Source organism: Meles meles, chromosome 20 (genome assembly GCF_922984935.1).
Source record: "Meles meles chromosome 20, mMelMel3.1 paternal haplotype, whole genome shotgun sequence".
Taxonomy (NCBI): Eukaryota; Metazoa; Chordata; class Mammalia; order Carnivora; family Mustelidae; genus Meles; species Meles meles.
Window position 1 is genome coordinate 2,109,739 of NC_060085.1, and position 26,056 is coordinate 2,135,794.

At 61.0% G+C, this 26,056-nt stretch overlaps 1 protein-coding gene and 1 long non-coding RNA gene across 5 annotated transcripts; one reads left to right on the top strand and one right to left on the bottom strand.

The window, feature by feature from the left end:
* Window positions 1-387: 387 nt before the first annotated feature.
* Window positions 388-25,853, bottom strand: TLE2 (TLE family member 2, transcriptional corepressor). Of its 4 annotated transcripts, none has more exons than XM_045989837.1 (20): window positions 25,727-25,853; window positions 20,621-20,718; window positions 20,115-20,178; window positions 19,663-19,707; window positions 17,564-17,626; window positions 15,356-15,430; window positions 14,952-15,135; window positions 14,566-14,585; window positions 11,989-12,096; window positions 10,754-10,798; window positions 10,040-10,189; window positions 8,469-8,607; window positions 7,230-7,390; window positions 6,626-6,702; window positions 5,691-5,940; window positions 5,211-5,458; window positions 4,953-5,100; window positions 3,133-3,283; window positions 2,528-2,604; window positions 388-702 (listed from the first exon to the last, which is right to left on the bottom strand). In XM_045989837.1, exons 3-20 carry the CDS (start codon window positions 20,133-20,135, stop codon window positions 595-597), a joined length of 2,070 nt encoding a protein of 689 aa, XP_045845793.1. In that variant the 5' UTR covers window positions 20,136-20,178; window positions 20,621-20,718; window positions 25,727-25,853; the 3' UTR covers window positions 388-594. The 4 variants fall into 4 exon arrangements, with proteins under 4 accessions (XP_045845793.1, XP_045845791.1, XP_045845792.1 ...); XM_045989835.1 differs by lacking the exon at window positions 25,727-25,853 and adding an exon at window positions 20,793-21,089 and having other exon boundaries at window positions 14,952-15,132; XM_045989836.1 differs by lacking the exon at window positions 25,727-25,853 and adding an exon at window positions 20,793-21,089 and having other exon boundaries at window positions 7,266-7,390.
* LOC123932122 lies at window positions 9,881-14,545 on the top strand. Its single transcript, XR_006816400.1, has 3 exons — window positions 9,881-10,009; window positions 11,466-11,561; window positions 13,511-14,545. It is a non-coding gene; the product is annotated as an uncharacterized LOC123932122 (long non-coding RNA).
* Window positions 25,854-26,056: the final 203 nt, after the last annotated feature.

Here is a 26,056-nt window from a genome sequence, read left to right on the forward strand (position 1 = left end):
CAGCTCTCTCTGGGGCCAGAGCCCCGAGCGCCTGTGGGACTTCCTCTCCCTGCAACGCTGGACACCCCCCGCTGTATGTCGTGATGGCAGAAAGTCCACCATCCTGGAGCCCCAGGTGTCTACCTGGAGCTGAGCCCCACCAGCCCGGGGACAAGAGTGAGCGATCAGGGTCTGTTGTGTTCAGCCACGGGGGTCCGCGGGTGTCCCTTAAGCCGCGCTGCCCTGTACCACGCCAGCTGCTCACGGCGCACCCCGCGCTGTTTGAGGCAGGACCGGCTCCTTCATCATCCAGGGAAGGAACAGGACGCCGAGAGGAGGAAAGCCACTCACCCCTCCCCAGTAACGGTGCGCGAGAAAAGCCACAGCTCTCCAGCCCAGGACAGAAAGGCAGTTGTGATAAATACATTTATTTCCCCAAAGTCCACCTGCCCGTCCAGCCCCACATCCAGCAAGGAAAGGTGGGAGGGAGTCAGCCAGAGGGCAGACGAGACTTAGCACTCACAGGTATGAATGGAGAGGGGGTGTCGGGGTCTCTGTCCGGGATGCCCCTTCCCCAGGATCCGGGCCAGGGGTGCCGGAAGACGGCGGGGGGTCTCAGTAGACCACCTCATACACGGTGGCCTTCTTGTCCCCTGAGCCCGTCACAATGTACTTGTTATTTCCAGAGATGTCACAGCTCAGCACGGAGGATGATTCCTTGGACTGTGGGCAGGGATGGGGAGAGGGCGAGAAGGGGAAGGTGAGACAGGGCCCTGCACAATGTTCAGAGGGAAGAGGCAGGGCGTCTGGGTGAGTGCCTGCCCCCAAGGATGAGCCGGCACCAAGACAGGACACGGGAGCCCACGGTGGGGGGCCAGGACTCTCCCAGTTGGGGGACAGTAGATGGGGGGAAGGAGGGTGACATGTGTTTCCAGAAGAAGGTCCCCTGGAACCGAGCCTCTGGACAGGTGACAGTGCTCCTGGGAAGGGCAGGACCTCTGTGTTCTTGACCCCGAGAGGGATGGAACTGCAGCCCTGCCCCTTTGCAGGCCGCTCAGAGAGCATGTGCAGTGGGCCAGCTGAAGCTCCCGCCACAATGAGCAGCAGCGCAAACCTTCGCTGGAAAGGGCCCAGCACGAAGTTCTCAGGCTTCGCCAAAGGTCCGGATACATCCCTAGCCAGCTAGTCCAGAGGCCAAATCTGTGTCCCATGATTCCCCTTTTGTCTTCCTGCCCTTAAGAAATGTAGAAATCCCGCACTACTGGGTATTTACCCTAAAGATACAAACGCAGTGATCCGAAGGGGCACGTGCACCCGAATGTTTATAGCCACAATGTCCACAATAGCCAAACTATGGAAAGAACCTAGATGTCCATCCACAGATGAATGGATAAAGAAGATGTGGTTCATACACACAATGGAATACTATGCAGCCATCAAAAGAAATGAAATCTTGCCATTTGCGACGACGTGGATGGAACTAGAGAGTATCGTGCTTAGTGAAATAAGTCAATCAGAGAAAGACAACTATCATATGATCTCCCTGATATGAGGACATGGAGAAGCAACATGGGCGGTTAGGGGGATAGGAGAAGAATAAATGAAACAAGATGGGATCGGGAGGGAGACAAACCATAAGTGACTTTTAATCTCACAAAACAAACTGGGGGATGGCTGGGGGGAGATGGGAGGGAGGGGGGTGAGGTTATGGACATCGGGGAGGGTATGTGCTATGGTGAGTGCTGTGAAGTGTGTAAACCTGGCGATTCACAGACCTGTGCCCCTGGGGATAAAAATACATTATATGTTTATAAAAAAATAAGAAATAAATAAAAAATTTAAAAGAAAAAAGAAATGTAGAAATCCCCCCATAGCCACTAGGATGGCTGGGACCAAAAAAGACACACTGACAAGTGTCGGTGAGGATGTGGACAGTTTCGAGCCTGCAAGTGCTACGTTTCCATCGACAGGTAGACAGATAAACACCGCCAGGTCCGTCCCCACGCGGGAATGCGGTCCAGCCTCAGGAAGGGAAGGACCCTGACTCCTGCCACCACGCGGAGGGACCCCAAGGACACAGGGCTCAGGGAGAGCAGCCAGACCCAAGAAGGACCCGTCCCGCAGGACCCCACTCCCAGGAGGTCCCCAGAGGAGTCCTGTCCACACGGACAGAGAGGAGAGGGTGGGAGCCGGGGCTGGGGCACGGGTGGGGAGTCCGTGCTTCGTGGGGACGGTGCTCATGCACTTAGTGCCACTCAACAGTACACTTGAAAAGTCTAGGATGACAAATTTTACATCTTAAAAAATTAAGTACACAAGTAACTAAAAACAAAAAGAAAGAACCGGGGCTGCAGGCAGAAACGGCCCGCGGGCCAGTGTGCAGACCCTGCTTCAGTGACTGCCGGCCCGGGGTTGGCAGGGAAGGGGGATGGGAGGACCCGGGGAAGTTCTCCGGTTTGCCCCCCTCCCCCCTGCAGCGAGGCCACCCTGGGGCCCCAGGCGCGTGGCGACCCGCCCGGCGCTGCCCGCCCGCCAGGCGCTGCGCTACCTGGAAAATACTGGCCCCATACGGCGTCCTCCAGGCATTCAGCAGATTGTCCTTCCCGGTGCTCACAAACCAGCGCCCTGGGAAGGGAGACAGGGTGCGTTGAAGACAACCAGGGGCTGGCCGCTCCCTTTCTGGCACCTCTGCTCTCACAATGGGGACCCTGGGCCCCCCGGGGCTCCACCTGGCCTTCGAGCAGGGGGAGCCCCCAGGAGAGGGCGGCTGGATAAAACCTGGGATGTCCGGTTACATTTAAATCTTCGAAAAAAAATCATAAATCGCTTTCAGTACTGGTGCGCCGTATCTTATGATTCATTATTTATTTTTAGCGTATGTGTGTGTCCTGGGAAATCCTCGGGACAGACTTACACTAAAAACCGTTTGGCTTTTTTTTTTTTTTTTCCAAGTGTAAGTATATCTCACGCACCGTTTAGGATCTATTTGTGCGAACAGACGAGGGCAATATTGGGGAAAAACTTACACTAACAAATGATCCGCTAAGACTCAAATCCCACCGGCATCCTGGCCGTGTGGGCTGTCTGTGGTGCGCCGTGTGCTGGCAAGCCCGCCCCAGCGCCCGGGAGCCCTGCCCAAGCCCGAAGACCCACCGCAGGAGGCAAATTTGAGGGCGAGCACGCAGCTTTCGTGCAGGTGCAGCTGGTACTTCTCGGGCTTGCGGACGTGCAAAACCTCCACGTTGCTGCTCTCCATGCCCACGGCCAGCCAGTCCTGGTTGGGGCAGTGGCCCAGGGAGAAGATCTGGGGGGGTGCAGAGGGGAGATCAGAGGGTGGAGGGTGCCCAGGAGGGGAGGGGAGGGGTCCAGCGCTCTCCCGCCGCAGCCCCGCACGGAGAGGCAGCTGGCCCAGGGCCTGGAACGCAGCAGGCAACTGCATGTCGAATCATTAATATTAATCAGAATTACACGGAACCCTGGGGCCTCACATCCATTATCCGCTCCGAACGCACAACAGCTCTGGGAGGGAGGGAAGCGGGGAGAGCATGAAGCCGGGCGAGGACAGTCGTCGTGTCCCCCCCCCCCCGCTCACGCCACTGCGAGCAGATGGTGGAAGCAAGCTGAGACCCCAGCAAGCTCAAGGTCATGGATCCGTGAAGGATCGGGGCCTTGGGACTCCCAGCTTGGAGCTCTCCCCGCCTGCCAATGCATCCTCTGACTTTGATCTGAAAGGGTTCAGTGGCCTCGCCCTGCCGTGCCCAAGGCTGAGTGGGGCACAGGGAGGTATAAGGCCCTGTTCCCCCCAGAAACTTCTCAAAGTCTTACTGAGAGGACACTTGTGGGAAGAACCATAAACTGAGAGCAGAGAGAACACTGGGAGGTCTTACGAATTCTTTCCTGGCCATATAGAAGTGTTCCTGTATAAAGACGGGGGGCGGGGCACTGAGGGGGGCGGGGCACCTGGGTGGCTCAGTGGGTTAAGCCTCTGCCTTCAGCTCAGGTCATCTCAGGGTCTTGGGGTCGAGTCCCACATCAGGCTCTCTGCTCAGCAGGGAGCCTGCTTCCCCCCACCCCTGCCTCTCTCTCTCTCTAATAAATAAATAAAAATATTAAAAAAAAAAAAAGACAGGAGACCCCACGGTATCCCCAGAGAACCACCCATCTAAGTCTCAGGAACAAGGGACAGACAACTATGTCCATCTGCACCACGACTTCCTTATCAAAGCAACTTTCAAGCTAAAGAGAAGATAAGGTAGAACCAAAGGAGTTTGGGAGTTAGCTACCCCCAGTCTTCAAGGAAGGGGGCAAAATGGAGTTGGGTTTTGAAGGATGAGTAGGAGCTCACCCATTTGGCAAAAGGAACAGGAACACATGTCAGCTAGAGGGAATCAGCTGTCAGCAGAGGGGTCAAGGTGTGGCAGGACATGCTGTGCCTGAGACTAGAGCGCCGAGGCCTTAAATGTCAGGCCAACAAGCTCACGTCCTGCCCCCAAGGCAGGGGGAGAGAGGATCTGGGTGACTCTGCTCAGCCCTGAGGAGCCCCCTGGTTCTGTTCGGCCCCTTCACCACATCGTTCAGCCTGGACTCCCACGATGCCCTCAACGGAGACCTCTCTGCCCAACTCCCATGTCAACCTCTACCTGTCCCCCCGATCAATGGCTTCCCTATGCTAAGCCCCAGGGGCGGCCAGGAATTCTTGGTTGAAGGCCAGGAGGAGAAAGGAAGGAATGGGGGTGGCTTGGCACAAGCATCTGGGAAAGTGATCTGAGGGTCTTAGTAGGCCCACAGCTTAAAATCAATCAGTTCCTCTGTGCTTCCCTCTGTCCCTGGAGAATTTAGGGGGAAGGCCTGTGGATCTGTCCAAAGGTCAGACAGCAAGCCTCTGGGCCCACTGGGCCTGTGGAAGTGTGGGGAGGAGGGGTCTCCGGATTCCTGAAACTTCTATGGCCCTCCCAGCCAACCCACTGCAGCACCTGGGAGCTGAAGTCGTGCTGCTGCAGCTGGCGGCCCTCCCGCAGGTCCCAGCAGCGCACCGTGTTGTCCAGACCCCCGGTCCAGAGCCGAGTGCCGTAGTCGGAAATGTCGATGCAGCTGGCGCCGTCGGTGTGGCCCTGGAACTGCCTGCAGGGAGAAGGGCCAGGGTCCTTCGGGGCCGCCCCGGGCCACTCCTCTGCCCCCCACAGCGTACAAGCCAAGGCGGGGTGTGGGGGGGGGGGGGTCACGACGCCCACCTGACCATGGTCTGGTTCTGCAGGTCCCAGACCACGATGTTGCCATCGCTGCAGCAGGAAAAGCAGACCTTGGCGTCGGGGCTGACCGCCAGGGCGTAGCAGGCGGGAGCCGAGGAAGTCAGCTCTGCCTTGATGCGCGGGGTGGGCGCCGCCAGGTCCCAGATGGACAAGGTGCTGGCCTCGCCGCCCACGATCAGACTCCGGCCGTCGGGCAGCAGCTTGCAGGAACGAATGTAGTTGTCCCGGTTCTGCGATGGAAGACAAGCGAGGGTGTAGGCCTGGCCCTTCCCCCCCCCCCACCGGGCCGCGGGTCCCCCCCCACCTCTGGCCCGCAAGCCCCGCCTCCGCCAGACAAGCCACGCCCCCACCAGACAAGGCCACGCCCCTCCCGGCGGCCTCCCGGGCTCCGCCCCCATCGGACAAGCCCCGCCCCCACCGGCCTCCAAGCCCCCGCCCCCAGGCGGCGGGCCCGGCCCTCACCAGGCAGTCGAGCTGCGCCACCGGGGTCTTGGCGCCCGGCTGCCCCACGTCCCACACTTTGACGCAGCCCTTGCCGCCCGTGTACACGTGCTGCGTGGAGCCGCTGATGGTGACGGCGCAGACCACCTCGCCGTGAGCCAGCGTGTGCAGCTGCCGCGCGTGCCGCGGGATGCCCGCGCCCACCAGCGCGTCCGAGGGGAAGGGCACCGGCTGCATCTGCCCGTCGGCGGACACGTGGAAGGAGTAGGCCCTGCGCCCGGGGAGCAGGAGGGCGGCCGTGACGCGGGGGAGCGGCCCGCCCGCCGCGCCCTCGCCCTGCCTCCCTCCCCCTGCCGGGTGCCCCCGTGCGTTTGGGGAAGGAGCCCCGTGATCACCGGTGACCCGACAGCGACAGCGCGGTGCAGGAGAGGAGGGGTCCTAGCCCTCGCCCGGCGCCCCGCCCGGTGCAGAGTAAGCGCTGCGTAGAGGGGACCTGCCGGGACGGCTCCAGAGAATGGGACCCGGGGAAGCCACCAGCCACAGGGGCCAATTAAATGTAAATACATTTACAACTTCAGTTCCTCCATGGCCAAAGCCACAGGTGGCCGACAGCGGTGGCAATCACTGGACAGCTGTGCGTCCAGAGCATTCCCGCGGCGGCAGAAAGTTCTGGGTACCCAGGGCTGGGTCCATCTCTGGGTCCACGCACTGCAGGGTGGGCAGCAGTACCCGCGGCCCCCACCCACTAGGGGTCGGACGTGGGTGTGGCAACCACAAAGTCACCAGAAGTGCCAAATGTCCTGGGCTGGGGGGGGGCAAAATTCCTCCCCTCCAGTTGAGAAAGAGTGGTCTCCATTTGCTTGTTACACACCGCTCTCTCCAGAGAGACCTTCCCGGAAGGCAGCCGGGGAACCCCAGCCCCCACCCCACAATGGGGGCCCCGAGCCAATACTCACGGCTTTCCGCCAGGGATAGTGGGCAGGGAGGAGGAGATGGACGACCCTCGGAGATGCGGATGACACTCAAATGCCATCTGCCAAAATGCCAGAGGGGGTGTCACGGGTCAGGGGACTCCAGCCCACCTGTGCCTTCCCCCAGGCTCACCCGCCATATTTCTCCGTTTATGAGAAGATCCCCAATCTGTTCATGGGCCCCTCCCCAAGAGGCCAGAGATGCCCTGTCCTCCACCCACACTGCAGCTAGGAGAGTGGAGGCTTTCACTTGCGGGAACCCCGAAGTCTCTGCCCAGGGAATCCTAGAACCGCAGAGTCGTAAGGACCCTGAATGGGACCCTCAGCCCTGTGGCTGGGGCTCTCTGCTCTTTACAAGGCAGCATACTCACTGTTGCCTCTGCCGGTTACAGGTGCCGGTTATAGGTATTAAGCTTGTGGGCTACTGAGACCCTCAGATCACCTCCCCACACGCACATTGACTTGCTAAGCCAGATTCCCATCCCTTTCCCTATTCCCTTGTCTCTCCTTACGTAAGTGGTTTCTCGTCCTGGCCCCCAGCCCCTGCACCCTGCTGGTACCTCCTGGTGCCCCCACGCCAAGGACTCACCATGGGGGACCGTCCATACACTACAGAGCCGCTGACCTGGGGGGACAGGTGGAGGCTGACGTAGGAGCTGGGCACAGAGAGGTCCCCATTAAGGGCGCTGTGGGAGCTCAGGCTGAAGGACGTGGTGAAGGGACTAGACAGCGTGAGGGGGCTCCGCAGGGCTGAGTGAGAAGAGACAAAGCTCTTCAGACACCTCGGGCCCAGATCCCACCTTCCACAGCCTCGGCTGTCATTCAGGGCTGCTGTGCTCTGGTCCGGCATCCACCACGGCCTCTCATGTTTCCAGATGTTTGAGAATATATTGTTCCCTCTGGCTGACATGCTGTTACCTTTCCTTCCTCAGCTGCTAAACTCCTACTTACCCTTCAAAACCTAGACCCAGGGGTGCCTGGGTGGCTCAGTTGTTAGCCGTCTGCCTTTGGCTTAGGTCACGATCTCAGGGTCCTGGGATCGAGCCCCGCGTCAGGCTCCCTGCTCAGCTGGAAACCTGCTTCTCCCTCTCCCACTCCCCCTGGCTTGTGTGCCCTCTCTCACTGTCACTGTCTCTCTCTGTCAAATAAATAAATAGAATTTTTTTTTTAAATAAAAAAAAACAACCAATAACCTAGATCCAATGTCCAACCATATCTCAAGAACATCACTGAGCCTCTTCACCCCACCCCTCACCTCTAACCTTGCCCATGCTGGTTCCCTCCCTCTACCCTAGCCATGATCACACAGGACGGCCAGTTTTGGGGTCTGGGTCTCCTTCCCCACCATCTGGGAGCATCTTAAGGGCAGGCTCCAGGGCTGATTTCTTTTTGGGACCCCAGGACTAGCACAGGGCCTGGCCATAAGACAGAAAAGAGGAACACTGTCATCCCGACATTAACGATGGGGAACCTGAAGCTCAGAAAGGTTGAGTCACTCGCCCACGGTCACACAGCTGCTGAGTAGCCAAGGCTGGCCTCAACCCCAAGGCTGCCTGACTCCGAAGTCCATCTTGCCAGGGCTCACTAGGCTAAAGCTCTTGAGTAAATCACTTCCCCTCTAGGCCTCAGTTTCCCCACCTGTCAACCCAAGACCGTAAGGAGAGAGAGGTCCAGAGGGAGTCAGCGCTGGGCTCAGACGCATGGAAAGGGCCAAGGCCATGCCCGAGCTGGATTCAAACCTCCTGCTTGCCCCACTCCCTACCATTTTCTAACCCCCCCACCCCACGCCAGAAGAAACCTGTTTTGATGGGCCCCAGCAGACACTCACCAACACTGTCCGTGCAAGGCGCTGGCTTGGCAGCAAGCTGGCGGAGGTGCCCGGCCGAGCTGGGGCCCGGGGTGGATGCATCCTGGGGCGGGGAGGAGTCGCAGGACTTGGGGGCAGGAGTGCTGGCGGGAAGGTCGTTCTGGGGAGAAAGGTCAGGACTGATCGCCCCCTGGCACCTGGCACCTTGCAGCCCATGAGGGGGTGAGAAACTAGATCAGAGGAGAGACTGGGTATATCCGCGCTAGGCCAGGGCAAGCAGGACCAAACCCTCTGTGGTTTCGGGGACGCAGGCCCCTCAGCTGGTCCCCTGAACACGGACACGCGAGGGTCTGCACACGGCCACACCAGGTGCGCGTCTGAGCGGAAGGGGCAGGCATCGCCCACAGGGCTGTGCACAGGTGGGGGAGGGGAGCCAGCACCGGCTGCCCGGCCGTGCTCCTGTATACTAAGATACCCGGTTAGGAGTGCGGGTGTAGACTGGCCTTGAGCAGGGGCACGCCTGCGGGGAGAGGGGGACAGGAAGTCAGGAGGTTGTCCCATCCTCTGGGGACAAGGAATGGAAAACTCCCGGGGCGGGCGGATGAGCTCCCGGATGAAGGACCAGCACCCGGATGAAGGACCAGCACCCCGTGCAGGTGCCCGGCCCCCCACCTGCTCCCACGGGGCGGGGTGTGCCTCCTCCCACCCCTGCTGGCCGGCTCTGGAGGGGAAACGGCCTTCATGGACCAGCTTCCCCCTCTGCCCTCTTTCTGCTGCACCTCCCTGGCCTTCCAACAACTTCCCATCCTTATCCCCTCTTTCCACTATACAAGCCCACGTTTTGTGCCCACCACAGGCGCACGCCCACGACAGGGCGTGGGTGGCGACCACGTGGGACAGGGAGGCCTTGGGGGCGGGGGCGCTTCTCTGGGAGAACAGAGCTGCCCCTCCCCCTCTGGTCTCCTGGAGTGGAGGAGGTCACCGAAGATGCCTCCGGAGCCCCAGCCTCTGCGGTTGTCATAGCAACCTGCTGGGAGGGGAGGCCTAGAAACCGACACACTCTCTGGGTAAGTGCAGGGCAGGGGTCTGGGGAAGATTTGGGGGAGGGAGGGGGTGGGACAAACGGACCCCGACTGTGAATGTAGGAGGGGGGAGCTCTTTGGGGGGGGAGTCCTACAGCTGGCACTGACAAGATTGTTCCCATAGGAATGTTCTTGCCTCTGGGGACAGGGATGACAGCTCGGGTGGGGCTGGTGTGTCTCCTGCGCCTGCAAAGACTTTAACACTTGGGGGGCTGGAGTGGCCCTCAAGAGAGCCTCCCTCCTCCAGCTCCCTGTGTTCATCCCCAGGGGGCTTCCTAGTTTTTGCAAGAGATACCTGGCTTCTCTACAAGACGGGGAGTGGTCTCTTCCTACCCACAGAGCCAGCGCACTTGGGAAGCCCACTCAGATAGAGGAGAGGCGGTGTTTCAGAAGGTGGCAAAGAATCTAAGCCGGGCTGGTTCCTGTCCACTCCGTATCCAACGTGGTGGCATCTGTTTCTAGGTCCCCAGGATGAAAAAAGTGAGTTTCAAGGCCTCCCCTGCTCCTTACCAGGACAAGCTCCTTGGCTCTGGGGAGTGGGGAGCCGAGGCTGGAGGCCAAGGACGCCGGACTGTCCACAAGGTCCCGACGGGCAGGGACGCAGATGGGTGCCTTTCCACACGGGGTGGTAGCTGGGCTGGGGGGCTCCGAGGGTTGGTCCTGGGTCCGAGGAGGTGATGTTAAGTGGAGATGAAGTGGGTGAAGGAGGAGAACCCCTCTCCATACTCCCAAACCCCATCCCACACTCCAGACTGGGCACCTACGGTCCACCTTGAGAGGATTATGAGCCCCCTGGCTCCATGCCTTACTTTACTCATCTGTAAAATGGGACTGATAGTTCCCAGCCCATAAGCACACAGAGCCGCAGCTACATCAGGACTTGCTTTTGTCGCCCGCCTTGAACAGATGGGGAAAGTGAGACCCTTGGAGGGGTTAGACTACCCCAGTCACACGGTGAGGCAGGGCTTAAAGCCACTTCTGCTGCCCATCCCCAGGGTCCCCTGGGCCTCCGTCTCCCCACCTGCACTATGGAGAGGAGGTCGGCCTGAGGTGTCCCTCTATCCCCTACTCCCCTTGTCCCATGCCACCCTCATCCCAGCCATCCATGGGGGGAGGGGGCAGGACTCCTCCTTGCCCCTGGGCCCCCCAGCACCCAGGAAAACCTACAGCTCGCTGTGCCCCGACCTCCGAGTCCCGGAAGTCAGAGGCTGGACCCTGACTCACCTCGTCCACCACCAGGTTGTAATCGCTCTTGTCTTCGTCGCTCTCCTGGGGGGATACGGGGGGGCAGGGGGAGCTTACCTGGGCATGCCCCTGCCTCCACGGCCTCTGACTCATTCTCAGGCGCGGGGGTGTACACGGGGCCAGCCCCGTCTGATCAGGAGTCGGGGGCTTCAGAGGCCCATTGGCTTGGTTCGGAAAGAAGGCTGCCATTGCTCAGGTGCAGCGGGGAGGTGGGAGGGAGGGGACGGGGGGGTGGGGGGTCCCGGAGCTGCGTACCCTAGACTTGCTGCGTGGCCCTGAGCCTCCCAGCCCTCCCTGGGTCTCAGTTTCCTGCTGTGCAGGGAGGGGAAAGACAGAGACCAGGACTCATCCAGACCCGTTAGTATGGTCTGTCTGGTCTACCCATCTGCCAGAGACCTCACCCCTCCTTTCTCCTGGCCTTCCGCCTTGCCCTCTCCAGGCAGTCCTCCAAGCTTGCCCCCGAGGGATTTTCTTAACACCTGCCCCCACATCTATCCTCCCTCCTTCTGCCACTCCCCACTGCCCTTGGGAGAAACAGCGCGGTCTGGGCCACCCTTTGGTCTAGCTGAGAAACAGGGGAAGACCAGAGCCCGCAGCCCCAGGCCGTGCAGACCCAGCCGGAAGGCCGCAGCTTCCCAGCAGGGGGTGTTTCTTTGAGGGCCCCCAACCATCCCCGGTTCTCTTCTTTAAGACAGAACGAGTTGCTGACACGGAACAAGCTGTTTGATGCTTGAAGACCAAAGGCAGCTCTGGCCGAGACTGGGCCTGACAGGCGGCTGGGACCAGGGTAAGGCTGTCCCCACAGATGGCGTAAGTGTCTCCCGCCGGCCGAGTCCCAGCCCCCCCATTTCAGCCGGGCCCCTGGGTGCTAGAGGCGGAAACTAGGGGTGCGGGTGCTCCTCCAGTGAGGGAGGGGGTCCGGGCCCGGGACAGCCCCCTGCAGCGGGGAGCACTCTGGGCCTCGCAGAGAGACGGGGGGGGGGGGGGGGGCGTTGTAGACAGGCTGAGCCAAAGCCAGGAGGTGGGAACGGATGCCGGTCCTGAGGCTCCAGAGACACAGCAACCAGAGCTGGGCCCGGCCCCACAGGGCTTCCCTGGGCAATGGGGAGCTATGGAAGACTGCAGATGAGAGTCGTGGCTAGAGCTGGGCTCTGGGAGGCTCTGAGGAGCCAGGCTGGGGGCCCACTCCAGTCTTCTGCTTGCCCCCCACTTACATAAGGTCCCGATAGATCCTTGTCCTCAGGTCGCTGCTTCCCACTGCCCCCTGGGCCACCCGGTCGCTCCTCTTCCACCACACTCTCAGGCGGAGAGGGGGAGGCGCTCTGCAGAGAGACGGGAGCTGGGTGGGATGAGGGGTCAGGCTCCTGGGGCCCCAGACTCCATCCTGGCTGAGCCAAGACTGGGGGTCCCCAACACTGTTATGAGGATCTGTGCCTCAAGCTTCCCCATCTGGGAAGTGGGACCTTCCAAGGCTGGACTCGATGCTAAGCCCTTGACTTAGAAAGGCCAAGGCCACGGCCACGCGCCATGCTTGCTTTATTTCAGTGATGCATGTGGCCAGCTTTCCACGTTGCCACGTCTCAACTTTCTTTTTTTTAAGATTTTATGTATTTATTTGACAGAGAGAGAGAGAGAGAGAGGGAACACAAGCAGTGGGCGAGGGAGAAGCCGGCTTCCCCACAGCAAGCTTGTGGGCAAGTGATGGTTAATCCCATGGTACAGACAGGGAAACTGAGCCGAAGGGAAGACAGGGCTGTACAGTGAATTAGGGGCCGAGCCAGGACTCAAAGCCAGCCCACACACGCCAACAATACGGCCTCTGATAATAAAGAGATAAATCTCGAATAAATAAATAAAATGTTAAAAAAGAAAGAAAGGGGGTGGCTTTTCCTGGGTGGCTCAGGCATTGAGGGTCCGCCTGGGGCTCAGGTCATGATCCCAGGGTCCTGGGATCGAGCCCCACATCAGGCTCCCTGCTTGGCGGGAAGCCTGCTTCTCCCTCTCCCACTTCCCCTGCCTGTGTTCCTTCTCTCTCTCTCTGTCAAATAAATAAAATCTTTAAAAAAAGAAAGAAAGTTGAGACGTGACGACGTGGCAAGCTGGCCACACGTATCACTGAAATAAAGCAAGCATGGCGCGGGGCCGTGGCCGTGGCCTTTCTCGGAGACCCCGCGCGAGCGCCCGCACCGGTCTGCATCTGTGTCTCCGGCTGTGGAATCGGGACGGGAGCGGCACCTGCTTCAGAGCTGCTGGGAGGAGCCAGCGAGCCGCGGACCTAAGCCGGCACCCGGCCCGCCGCGAGTGACCCCGGGCTCTCTGGAGGACCAGCCCGTGTGTGTGCGGACACAGAAATCCACATCGCACACCAGGGTCTCTCGTCTTGGCCTTGTGGGGCCAGCACGGGCACGCTGGGGGGCTGAGTGGCATCTCACCCCCCCATCCCCTCGATGCCAGGTGCTCCCCCAGTCGCAAGAGCCACAGATGTCCCCACACAGGGCCTGGTGTCCCCGGGGGCATAATGTCTCATTTGACACCCCCTCTTTCCCGTGGGGCACACCTGACACCGGGCAGGAGCAGCCCTTCAAACGAGGACAGGAGTCGCTTTAGGAAAGGGCACTTGGATGCGGGGTGGCGGGGAGCCATGGTCCCTTTCCTGGGTTGGACAGCATCCCCCACAGTCACGCGTGCAGCCAGAAGCCCCGGATGGGGCCTTATCTGAGAACAGGGTCTTTGCAGAAGCGATTGGTTCCTGCGATGTCCACCGCGCGCCATCGCCGTGAGAGAGGGAGGCCCGGTCTCCGGCACATTCTGTCCAACGAGCAGGACCCCCAGCGGGGCGCAGACCGCTACCTCCCGTCCACTTGGACTTGAACATGTGCGAACGCGCGTTTACACGTAACAGAGAGAGGGCCAGACGCCCATCTCCGGGCGCAGCCGAGACGCAGGGTCCCCACCGCGGTTCTCCAGATCTGGGCCTCCAGCTCCGCATCTGCGAAACGGGACCGTCGGAGGGCGGACTCCAGGCGGTCGCGGGCACCACGGATGGCGGTGCCTGCCGGGCGCGGGCGCAAGCTGGGACGAGCTCTGCGCGCAAAATCTGCGCGTTTGGAGCTTGGAGCTTGGGCCCCACGAAAAGAGCGTGACCCGAGCCGGCAGTAACTGGGGCACGCCAACGGCTGGGACGGCCTGCACGCGTGGTGTTAAGCGGAACAGACTCGGAGTTCACAGCCTCTGCCTAACTTTTTTAAACGCGGCTCCCGGAAAACCCGCGAGCGCAAACTCGGTTGTCACGCAACTGCGTAGACCCGCCGGGCGCACGCGCACCAGAACAGCGCCGGCCCGCAGGACGCGGGAAGCGGAGTCGGTGGCGGGGCCCGCACCGTGTGCGGTTTCCCGCACCGAGACTCCACCCTGGGGGGCGCTGGGCCAAGGGACTTTTCTTTGCAACCTCCTGTGCATTTATAATTGTTCCAAAATTAAACAATTTTTTAAAATGACAGACAGTGCCGGGCAGCAGTCTGGCAGATGCGGAGGGAGGACGGACACACTACCGGACGGAAGGCTGCGGGGAAAGCCACCCGCCCGCATTCGATTATTCATTGCAAAAAACCACTCGAGCTGGAGAACTTTCGATCCATAACGCTCTCGCCTGAGGAGCACCTCCCACAACCACGAGGCTCCCCGCGGCCCAGCTGACCAGCCGTGGGTCTGCTTCTGAGGGCCCCATCAGCTTCAGCCACGTGCCAGTACAAAGCAAAGTTCACCCAAGTTCCCGGCCGCCCTCAACTTACCCTGCTCGGGGCTCTGTCCACTGGCAGGTTGCGGGGGAAGCAAAGAGAAGAGAAGACGAGGGTTTCATAGCCCATGGGGCGAGAGGGCACACCCCTCCAGAGCTTCTAGAGCCTTCTCCCCAGCTCAGAACCCCCCTTCTCTTTCCAACACCCTGGCAAAGGAGTGGGTTGTCCGCCCCCCCATCCAGATAGATGCCCAGAGACGGGCAGTAACTCGCCCAAGAACACACAGCCGCTGGGGAGTCAAGTGGACCCCCAGGGCCCTGCAGGCCCCATCATTCACTCCCTCACGCTTCGGTGAGTCTGGTGCTCTGGATGGGGTGGCCTGCCAGTCCCCCTCCCCACCCTCGTCCCCCAGCCCCTGCCACTCTGTGCTGCCCGCTTACCTCTGGGTCCCTCGGCCTCCCCACCTGCCCGGTCTTCCTTGGCAGCCGCAGCCAGCTGAGCCTGGGCGGCCAGTGCTCCGGACAGGGCCAGCAGCCCCGTGGCGCTGCTGCCCACCAGGCCAGCAGGGCGAGGGGTGAGGGGCACAGGGGGGGCGTGGTGGGACAGCGGCTGCAGTTGCTGCTGCTGGAGAGAGGAGGGGTGGGCAGGGCCAGGCCGCGGCCCAGCAGTGCCCCTGGCCCCAGGGCCGGCCCAGAGCCCGCGCAGAGTCTGCGCCCCAGAGTCTCCGGGGAGGCCGGAGCCCAGGCCGGCTGCCCACCCGGCACCCCCAGCTTGAGCACCTACTGGGTGCCAGGGCCCCGGGGCGGGGCGTCCCCAGGGCAGGGGAAGGGCAGGGGGGACTCACCCCGATGAGGCTGTTCAGCTCCCCGACAGTCACCTGCTTGGCCCGCTCCACGGCCTGTAGCACCTGCTGCTGATGCTGGGAGGTGGGGGTACCGGGGAGGGGGTGCTCGGGCTCCCCGTCTGCTGGCCGCCCCCGCCTCCCAGGCAGAGCCCTCTGACCCCCAGCTCCCCTGCTTGCCCCCATCCCTGTCCCCGGCACTCGGTATCTCTCTCCCCTTTTCCATTTTAAGTCGTGAGTCAAACACAGAGACAAAGAAACAAAGCGTGTACGGGGCAGCGAAAACCAGTCAGTGTAAGTCCGGCTGAAGGATCAGGATGTCCCTGGGCACTGTGGACGCGGGGTCGTTCTCTGGGGGGAGGCGTCCCGGGCGCTGCGGGGGCCAAGCAGCATCCCCACCCCCCACCCACTCCATACCCACGTCCCAGACACCGCCCAGCGCGCCCTGGGGCAGCCGCGCCCCCGGCAAAGAACCATGGTCGGTCTAAATCAGCACCAGCTGAAGGATGTGGGGTCAAAGAGGAGAAACGGGCAGCCCCGAGAGCCCCCCGTGCCTCTGCCCATCCTGTCATCCTTCTTCCTGCCTCTCCCTACCTGGAGCAATGACAAATGGTGCCCGACCTGCGTTGCTGGGTAAGGGAGCCACCGGCCACACGTGGCCACTGAGCACTGGAAATGTGGCCAGTGCAAGTGAAGAACGAAACGTCTCATTTAATTTAATACAAATGTCCGCAGAAACTCAATATATTGAAATCGAAATACAAATAAATGTGTAACGAGGGCCCACACGTGGCTGGTGGCTCTCATGGGAACACACGACATACAGCTGTTTACGCACACTCCCGAGGCCGGGGATTTGGGCTGTCCCCACCGAGGACGTGTCAGAGGCTACCAGGAAGCTGCTGTGTATGGCACACCCGTGTGTAAGTGTGTCTAGGCCGAGGGTTGGTAAACTTTCTCTGTAAAGGGTCCCACACTAGGTATTTTCAGCATTGCTAGCCTGTCGCAGATTTTCTATCTGCCATTTGATTGGGAACGCTGCCCCAGAGATCATGTACATGAGTGGGCATGACGGTATACCAATAAAACTTTATTTACAAAATAGACAGAGGGTAGGATTTGGCCCTCGGACTACAGTTTGCTGACTCCTGGCCTAGAATGGAGTCGCTGGGGCACACCTGTGTGTCTTTATTCACTTCCTAGTCTTTTCATCCTCCTTTCTTCCCGTGTTGCCCTTCTCACCACGGCCACCTTGTCCCTACCCTTGGCCTCAGACATCATCTCTACAGTCTCAGTCTAGTCGGGATCTCCCTCCATCCCAACCTTCCAGAAAAATCTCAGATTCAGTGGGGCCCAAAGCAAGATGAGCATCTGTTCCCCACCACAAGGGCCCCCCCAGTTATCCCTCCTGCCGTGGAACCTGCCCTCACACCTCTTACGGAGACAATGCTCCAGACAGAAGCAGGGACAGCTGGTGCAAAGGTCCTGAGGCTGGCAGGTACTGGGAGAATTCTTACAAGTGCTAACGTTTTTTTAAGATTTGGGGAGGTGTTCATACTGCTTTATTACGTCATCTGCCGTGGCTCTATCTTTTTAAAATTATTATTGTGGTTATGGATGTTTAAGAGTCGTCACTGTCACCGTCTCTAAGGCATGAAGCAGACTCACGCTGTCCTGCAACCACCCCCACCCTCCATCTCCAGAACTTTCCATCTCCCCAAATGGAGACTCTGTCCCCACAAAACACTGACTCCCCATCTCCTCCCTCAGTTCCGGCTCCCACCCTCTCCTCTCTGTCTCTATGGACCATGGGTCTCCTCCAGGGACTTCCTGGGGGAGGAAGTGGACAGTATTGGCCCTTTGGTGACGAGCTGCTTTCACTGAGCGCACAGAAGGGCGAACTTTTTACCGGCTGCTCACTTAGCTACCAGCCCGGTGTGTGTTCATTTGTCTAAACACCTCCACAAAGGCACAGACACAGCACGCAACCCAGGGCACGCAGCCAGGACTGGGACCCAGGAGGCCTCGCGGCAGGGCTGGACCCCCACTTCTCACCCTCAGCCACCAGCCCCCTCCGTCCCTGAAGCCCCCTGCTCCAGCCCGATGCCCCTCCTCCCCCAGGCCACCCAGTGGAACCAGTGCCCACCACTCTGAGCCGGCCGCCCTCCTCCAAGCCTCCAGCTCCCCTCTGCCCCAGCAGGGCCCACTCACCTCCTGGGTCAGGAAGGGGATAATCTGAGCACAGATACCACTGAGGCGTTTCACGATCTCGGCCTGGCAGGAAACAGTGGGGAGCAAGCTTGGAGGGGGGACCCTCCGTCCAGACCCTCCACTCCAGACATAAGAAGTCTTGGTAAAGCTGGGAGGTAGGGGGCCGTCACCATCAGGTGCCAACGGGGCACGCTGCAGCCGGAGAGGCAGAGGCTCGGGGCAGACCAAGGGGCTGCCGAGGAAGCAAGCCGTCTACTGAGCAGATGCCCAGGGCCGCTGCGAGCCGGAAGGCGGGGACAGATCCAGCAGCCGCCAGACTCAATCAACAGATTCCCAGGAAGCAGCCACACAGCCGCCCCTCTCAGTGGGGCCTGCGGGTCATCATAAACAAAGGAGTAGCCCTCCCAGGCCGTCTCTCCTGGGCACCGGCTCTCTCCGGGTCTCCTCTGCAACCCGGGGCCACAACCAGGCAGAGACCCCCAGCGCACCACCCTCCAGGGAGGGGCTTTGTGGTGGTGGGTTCATAAGAAGAAATCTGTCTTTTGCTCTTCGTCCCCAGTTCCTGGCAAAGAGCCCCTAAAACTCTTGGGACTTCTCAGTGATGGTTGAGGGACCTGGTGTGAGGAGGGCATCGTTCGCTGCTCTCAGTAACCCCCTTCAGGCCATACCTGCTTTGATTAGAGGGATGGAGTGAATCACCAGTGGCCGAAGATTTCAGGCCTATGCAGTGAGACCACCAGAAAACCCCCTAACAGAGTTGGTGGAGAGCTTTGGGTGGGTCCAAGTACAGAGGTGCTGGGAGGGGGGACGCCCCCAGGGAGGCCACGGACGCTGTGTGACCCGTGCCTGGCCTCCGCCCTCTTCCCGTCTGGCTGTTGCTGAGCTCTGTCCTGTCTAATAAGCGGGTAACCTAGTAAGTCAACCGTTTTCCTGAGTTCTGGGGACGGTTCGGGCAAATGATTGAGCCCCAGGTGGGGATTACGGGAACCCTCAATTTACACAGAGTTGGGTGGTCAGAAGTTTGGGCCAGAGACCCAGACTTTTGCTTGGTATCTGAAACCGGGCAGGCCAGTGGGACTGAGCCCTGAAGCTAGGGTCCGTGCCAACCAGGCACACAGGGTCCCAATCATGCTGGACACGTGCCGGTGTGGGAGCTGGAGAACCGGCCGGCGTGCGCAAACCCACGTGTCTGGTGTGGACTGGAGGCCATGCAGTTTTACTCGTAGGTTTCACCGGGGACGGGGTCTGGGCCACGGGTACGGAACAGAGAGACGTGGGGTGGGCAACGGGGCAGGTGTGGCATATCGAGCTGGGTGTGGGCTCAGCCTCTGCTTTGCTTGTGTTTGGCCTGGAGGGGTGCTGGACTGGGTCTGAGGTTCCGCTGGGAGGGCGGAGACTGGGCCCTAGCACCTGACCGCCACCCCTGTAAGGAGGTCTATTTCATGGACCCATGGGACCACCCCCTACGCCTGCCACATCACCCCTCTACGGCCCACACCAGGGCCAAGAGAGCCCACATATACCCAGAAAGGCGCAGCCCACACTCAGCCCACCCACCCGGAAGCCACCTTGTTTTACGCTCTACCCTCCATTCTGATATCCTAAGGGACAGAATCTAAGAGTCCATCAACCTCCCAATCTTTCAGGGCCCTCTTATCTATCAGAGAAACTTGAGGTCAATGTCAGGTTCTTGGGGTTAATCTTTTTTTTTTTTAAGGAGACTCCGTGCTGGGTGTGGAGCCCAACGTGGGGCTTGAACTCAAGACCCTAAGATCAAGGTCTGAGCTGAGGATCAAAGAGTCAGATGCTTAACCGACTGAACCATCCGGGTGCCCCATCTCAGGGTTGATCTTGAACAGCTGGAGTCCACTTCAGGACCTCCCAGTCTAACTTAGAACCTTGAATCCCATGCAGAAACTGACAAGAATCTCAGAACCTCAGAGCATTTGGCCCATGCCACATCCTTCAAAGCACCAACAGAAGCTTGAGGTCCACCTCGGACCATCAGGATCTATCTCCAAACATCAGACTCCCTGAGCTGAAAGGGACCGCCAAGACCCTCACGCTTCCTACTAGACACTCTGACCCCTACCAGTTACCTGCTTGTGCATTTCAATGTTGAGCCCGTAGGACATCTCGTAGTACTGCAAAGGAAAAGCCAGTTGGGAATGTCTACGGGGCCAGTCCAACGCTGGGTCTTCCAGGAGTCCCCAGGCTGGGGGAATCACAGAAGGGCACAGAGCCTCCCAGCCCCATGGGATCCCAGAGGGGAAGACCAGGGGAGGAAGCAGGGAGGGGGACAGGAGGAGGTGCCCAGAGACCCTGGCCCCTCAAAGATGCCCGTGGAGAGAGAGGACATCCTTGTCTCATTGTGTGTAAGAGTTGGGAAGGCCGGCATAAAGGCAGCTTGGAATCCCAACCAGCCCCATCACAGACACGGAAAATGAGGCGGGGAGAGGCAGTGTGAGCGGGATTCAGACCCCTCCCGCTTTTACTCACAGCTGAGGCCCCCCCTCCCCACTGCCCAGTCCTGGCAATGTGAACCCCTCACCATGACATAATGTCGCTGCATTTCTGTCTTCTCACTGGCCAGCTTCTCGCATTCCAGCTTGAGGCTGGGAAGGAGATGGGGCATGGGGTCCCACTCGGCCCTGCCTCTATGGCCACCCTACCCCCACCACACCCCACCCTGTGAAGGACACAGGGACACCCCCTCTGGGCCACTTTCCAAAGTGATGGGTTTGGCTCTTTCCCCTGTCCCCACTTCCCTATCATCGCCCCACCTCCTGGTCCCAGTCCCTTCCCGCCCCTTCTCAGGCTCAAAGTGTCCCAGTACTGAGTGTCCCCATGCACCTCACCTGCCTTCCACCTGGAAGCCGTCCCTCCCTCCTAGAACGGGGGGGGGGGGTCTCTCCTCCCGGCTCCCTGGAGGCCCCGCCCCGCCTGGCTGCGCCCCCGGGGCCCCCCAGCGGCCGGCCGCTCTCCCCGGGGCTCCCAGGTGAGCTCCCAGGAGAGCTCCCGGGCCCCCCGGGGTGGGGCGCCCGCGCCCCCCCTCACCTGTGGTACTGAGCCTGAAGAAACTGAAATTCCTCTTTGATGCGGTCGCAGATCTCCAAGATCGAGAACTTGAAGGGCTGGCCGGACTGAAGCGGGGTCTGGGGGGCACGTTGGGGTCTGAGCTCCCGGGCGCCCGCGCCCCCGCCCGGCGCAGCCCGGGCCCCCCACTCACCGGGTGCCTCCCCTGGGGGTACATCCTGCCGATCCGGAGGCCCCCCGCGCCGCCGGGGCCCGACGATCCCGAGCGGGGGGTGGCGAGGAGGCGGCGGGGCTGAGGGGGAGCCGGGGGCCGCCCGGAGAAAGGAGGGGGCGCGGCGGCGCGGGGCCGGGACCCCGGAGCGCCCGCGCCCCCCCCCCGAGCTTGCGCGGGGGGCGGGGACGCGCGGGGCGCGGGCCGGGCGGGGGGCGCACGGGGCCGGCGCGGAAGGTCGCGCGAGCCGCGGCCGGGTGTCGGCGGAGGCGCGGGCGGCGGGCCCCGCGCGGAGCCGCCTCCCTCCGGCGGGGCTCGGCCGGGAGCCGCGGGCAGAGCCGCCTTAAGGTGGCGCCGCCGCCCCCGGCCCGCCCACCCGGCCCGCCCGCTGCGCCCCCGCTGCCTCCCGCCGGCGCCCCCGGGAACCCATCCCGCCCCTCCGCCCCGGCCGCGCCCGGTGGGGAAACTGAGGCTCACGCCCGGCTCCCCCCCCCCACCCGTCGCCGCCCCCTCCCTCCCGAAAAGGGCCCCAAGGAGAGAACCGAGGAAGCTTAGAAATACCCGGGAGGCCGCGGTGGGGAGCAGCGAGATGGGGCGGGGGCAGCTGGGGTCAGAAATGGCCTGAGGGAGCGGCCTAACACCTGACCGGAGGCCCGGAAACCTGCCTCCCCGGCGACCGGGAAGAGCCTGGTGCGGACACCCGAGGAGGCCCCGGAGCCCTCGCCCCCTCGGGGTCTCAGTATTCTCATCTGTACAATGGCAGAGACGGCGGCTATTTTTCAATGAGACGGTACCTGAGCAGCCCTCAGCCTGGCCCCGCACAGAGCAAACTCCCAGAGACTGGACTTGGTGTTCCCCTTGCCACCACCCGCGGACTGGGCTGTCTCCCCTCTTGGACTGTGAGCTCCTAGAAAGCAGAGTTCCCGTTGACAATGGCCAACTGAACCCCTGCCATCAGACTGAGGTCTCCGAGGCCAGGGCTCCGCTCTGGCCATAGACCACTGATGTCCAGGGAGCGTTTCTTGCACTTGCCTTGCGGGTGGGACGTTCTCATTCCCATCTTGCTCATAAAAACCCGCAGGTCCGTTGTTAAGTCAATCAACAAGCATGTACTGAGCACCTCCTAGGGACCAGCTAGAGCTCTAGACGCCCCCCGCACAGCAGAGAACACAGCAGAGAGAACTCCCTGCCTTGTGTATTAGTGGCCGCATCTGGGTCCATAGGGTGAGGGAGCAAAAGCATAGGAAACCCTACTGGGCTGAACAGCATCGCCTTCCAGCCACTGGATGTTTAGGGAACATGTATTATATGCCAGGCATCCTTCCAGGTACCAGGAATATTAAGGTGTGCAAAGAACCCATTCCTGCCTCCTCTGCGCTCTGGGGACCAGACAGGATCATCAGGCAACTCTGTGTGTACGAAAGAAGAGACTGGGGGGCTGGACAGGAGCTACTTATCTGGGGTGTCTGGGAACGGCCTCCTGGGAGAGACCTGAAGGATGCGAGGGCAGGGAGAGAAAGAGAGATCCTGAGGACAAGGATATGAGCGTGTGTGTGTGTGTGTGTGTGTGTGTGTGTGTGTACTGGAGTATTCAGTGGCTCTCTATGGCCATCAAAATAAAATCCAGATTCTTTCCTCTTCCCTGGGCAAACCCCCTCCCTGTGGTCCCAACTGCCTTCGCCTTTGCCCGCCTCCCTTTTACTCTGGCCTCTTCCCCAGTTTCCCAACAGTCCGGATAGGAGTCTGCCTCAGGATTTTTGCACGGACTGTTCCCTCTGCCTCAGGTCCTTTAAGTCCCAGCTCAAATGTCACCTCCTAAGAAAGCCCCCTCTTGGCCGCCCATTGCAGGGGAGCTCCTTCATCCCACCGACTGCTTCTCAAAACACTCTATCCTGTTTTCTCTCCTTCTAGGTCCCACTAGAGTTCGTTTCCTTTCCTTTTGGCATGATCGCGTTTCTCTGTGGGTTGTCCTATTCGATATTTGTCTCCCTTGCTAGGCTGTGTGTGGGCAGAGCCTATTTCTTGCAGAGCCTTGCATACAGTAAGTGCTCAATAAACGAACAGGCCATGCGTGCCTGTTTCTTGCAGAGCCTTGCATACAGTAAGTGCTCAATAAACGAACAGGCCATGCGTGCCAGGGGAGAAGAAGCAGCTGATCCAGCTAAAGCCAGAAATCACCAGCCACACTCCTGCTGGGAACTTCTAAGAAAGGAGAGTTTCACGGGTCTGTAATGCCAGGAAGTCCAGGTTCCGGTGGGGTGGGGAGGGGTGGGGGGGGTTTGTGAAGTCCTAATTCCAAAACTTTCCCATGAAGTGCCATGCCTCCCCGGGATGTCCCCCAGGTCGCTAGATGGAGCACCTCCTCCCAGACCTGTTCCTCACCCTGTCTGTCCTGCTCCCCCAAGACCTCCGTCAACCCAGCCTCTTCTGGCCTCTTCACCTGCCCTGAACCCCTGCTCCCTAGCCGCACAGCACCCCGCTCCGGCCCGTGCCAGCTCTCCCCCTCTCCCCTCTGAGCTCAAGCTACCCAGCTTCCGCATCCACGCAGCTTTGACTTTTGCCATCTTTTGAGTCTGGCCTTCCCCCACCTAAAACCTTCCCATGGCTCCCTATGGCCCTTGGGACAAACCCTCAGACCCTCCGGCTAGCATCGGTTGCCCTGCACCCTCGCCTGGCCTGGCCTGGCCTCACCTCCCTGCACCTGCTCCCGCGGCACGAGTCACACCACCTGCTCCGTGTTCTCTCCCGCTTCTGGGCTTCTGCTTGCCGTTACCTCTTCCTGGAGTTCCCTCCTGCTCCTCTCTGCCTGGAGAAAAGCCATTTCTTCAAGGCCCAGCCCCAAAGCCTCCCTCTCCGGCAGGCATCTCCTCCAGGAGTCTCTCCCTCTCCATGCAGGGAGCGAGGCTCTCCGGCAGGTAGTTACTCTCCAACCCATCCTCATGCTGGAAGACGCTGGGCCCAGGCTGGGGCCGTGGGGGCAGGGTTGCGGACTCACGCCCAGACCCAGGCCCAGGCCCCGGCCGTGTGCAGTCAGCGCTGAGACAGAGGGAGCACCTGGAGGGGGGCAGGGACTCTGCCTGGTCAGTCCCGAGAAGGCTTCCTGGAGGAGGGGACCTTTCCCCTACAGGCTTTAGACGTTTCCACCAGGCATATTCCCCGGGGGTGGGGGGGGGGGCAGTAAATACAGATTTGTGGATTCCCTGAGAAGCCACAAGACCACACACACACACACACACACACACACACACGATTGTTTGTGTGTGTGTGAGAGAGAGAGATGACGGGAAGGACAGGCTTTGCTCTGAGCACCGGCTTTGGGAGCAGCTTTAAGAATTTGGGGAGACTCAGCTGAGGGAGGCCGTGAGAAGAGAGACCCCAGGCAGGAGGCGAGGCAGGCCAGCACAGCACAACCTGCTCATGACCCCCGAGAAGGCCTCGCCCAGCTAACTCGGCTGCCCGCCAGGACTTCGCGCCCCACGTCGCTCGGCCTCAGTTTCCCCACCGGCCCCCTCCAGGAAGAAGCTGCAACGTGGGGGAAGGGGCTTAGCTTCTGATCGCTCTCCTCCCCCTGTACAGAAAGGCTCAGCCCCGGTTCCTGGCTGGGTGTTTATGATGTGGGCTTTTTTTTTGTTGTTGTTGTTGTTGTTTTTTTGGTTTTTGGGGTTTTTTTTAAAGGAAAAATCTGAGAAGCAGCGCTGGGACCCCGGATTGCTCAGACCACCTTAAATCAGCCTCGCCGCCTCAGCTACTGTGGAAATTCCTTTCTCTGCGGTGGTTGGCTGGGTGCGCCAGCCAATCCTCCCGCAGCGCTCCCACATGGGTCTGTGACGTCACCGAGGCCGCTGACCAATGGAGAGCAAGAAACCCGCAACCAATGGCAGGAGGCGCTAGGATAGGCTGGGCCAATCAGAAGGCGGCCAGCGCTGTGTGGCGAGCGTGCCCCCCCACCGCCCGCGCCCGGAGACGCTGAGAGCCTCGTGGACGCCAGAACTCAGTCCTGTTGGCGGGGGGCGGGAGGGGGTCCAGCCCGATTAGTATCCGAAAACCCCGAGGAGCGAGCCACCCCCTGAGCCGGGCCGGTCTCTCCTTAAATGCAAGAGCCCCTTGTCCGACACGCCACTTGGCGAAAGCTCGGCCAGCTGGCGGGGCCGACCGGGCGCCCTTCGCCCCATTTCACAGATAGGTAAACCGAGGCAGCCTTAAATCACGCCGGACAATCCCACACACACCCCCCCCGGGAGGGGCGGAGACTCGCACCCGGGACTGGAGGCCCCCAGCGCGCGTCAGCTTTCGTCCCCGGGTCGGAGGGGGGAGGGACGAGCCGACGTGTAGGCGGAAGGGAGGGAGGCGCGGGTTCCTGTGCCTCAGTTTCCCCGAGCGCAGACGGGAGAGGAGGCGGGAGCGGGGTTCTCGGAAAGACTACGAGCCCCAGAAGCCCCCGCGCTGCGTCCGCCGGGGCTGTCAATCAAAGTAACGTGGGTCCCGCTACGGGCCCGCGCTCCCCCGCCCGCCGCCTCTCGCCTGCCAGCTCCCGCTCCCTCCCCGCCGGCTCCGGGCCCGGCGCGGTATAATTACAGCCCATTGATCCGACCCGGGCCGGGAAAGCGGCTCCCTCGGGGAGGCCAAGCCTTTGGCTTCCGACTTCGCCAACCTCTGCCTACCGCTCCCCCCGCCCCGGCCCCCCGGCCCTAGCCGAGCTGCTGGGCCACCAGCCAGGCCTGTCCCCTCCTGCTGGCCAGGGCTCTCAGGTGACCTCTGAGCCTCTGTTCCTGCCAAGGTTGGCGGCGAGCCCCGGTCAGAAGAGTCACACACAATTCCTTCCACCTGGGAGCATGGGGACCCCTCCCTGGGCTTCTAGCGCCCCCCACCGTGACCTTAAGACTTGCGGGCTTCTCTCTGGGCCTCAGTTTACTCACCCGTGTAGGGAGATGGTTGAACAAGCCTTGTTCGTGAAACCCATGCTTTTGGCTGTCCCCTGCGTGCGCAGCCAGGCTAGGCCATGCTGGGGATTCAAGGAAGAGTTCCCCAAGTTTGGAAAAGCAGGGGAGACCCTGCAGCACCTTCTGTAGTCAGGGCTGAGGTGGAGGGAGGGGCCAGGACTGTTGGCGGGGCAGACACAGAGCGGAAGTGAGGTCCCTGCTAGGGAGGTCAGGAAGGCTTCCTAGATGGCCAATGGAGGTGTTGAGGCCGGGGTTCTGCAGAGCGCGTAGGAGTTGCCTCCTTTGAGCCGTGCATGTACACCTACC

Coding starts and splice junctions, on each gene's coding strand:
- TLE2 (XM_045989834.1), bottom strand. CDS start 20,816: ATGTACCCCCAGGGGAGGCACCCG. Junction 20,179..20,620: donor CTTCAGGCTCAGTACCACAG/GTGAGGGGGGGC, acceptor TCTCCTTCCCAG/CCTCAAGCTGGAATGCGAGA. Junction 19,708..20,114: donor TGCAGCGACATTATGTCATG/GTGAGGGGTTCA, acceptor TTTCCTTTGCAG/TACTACGAGATGTCCTACGG.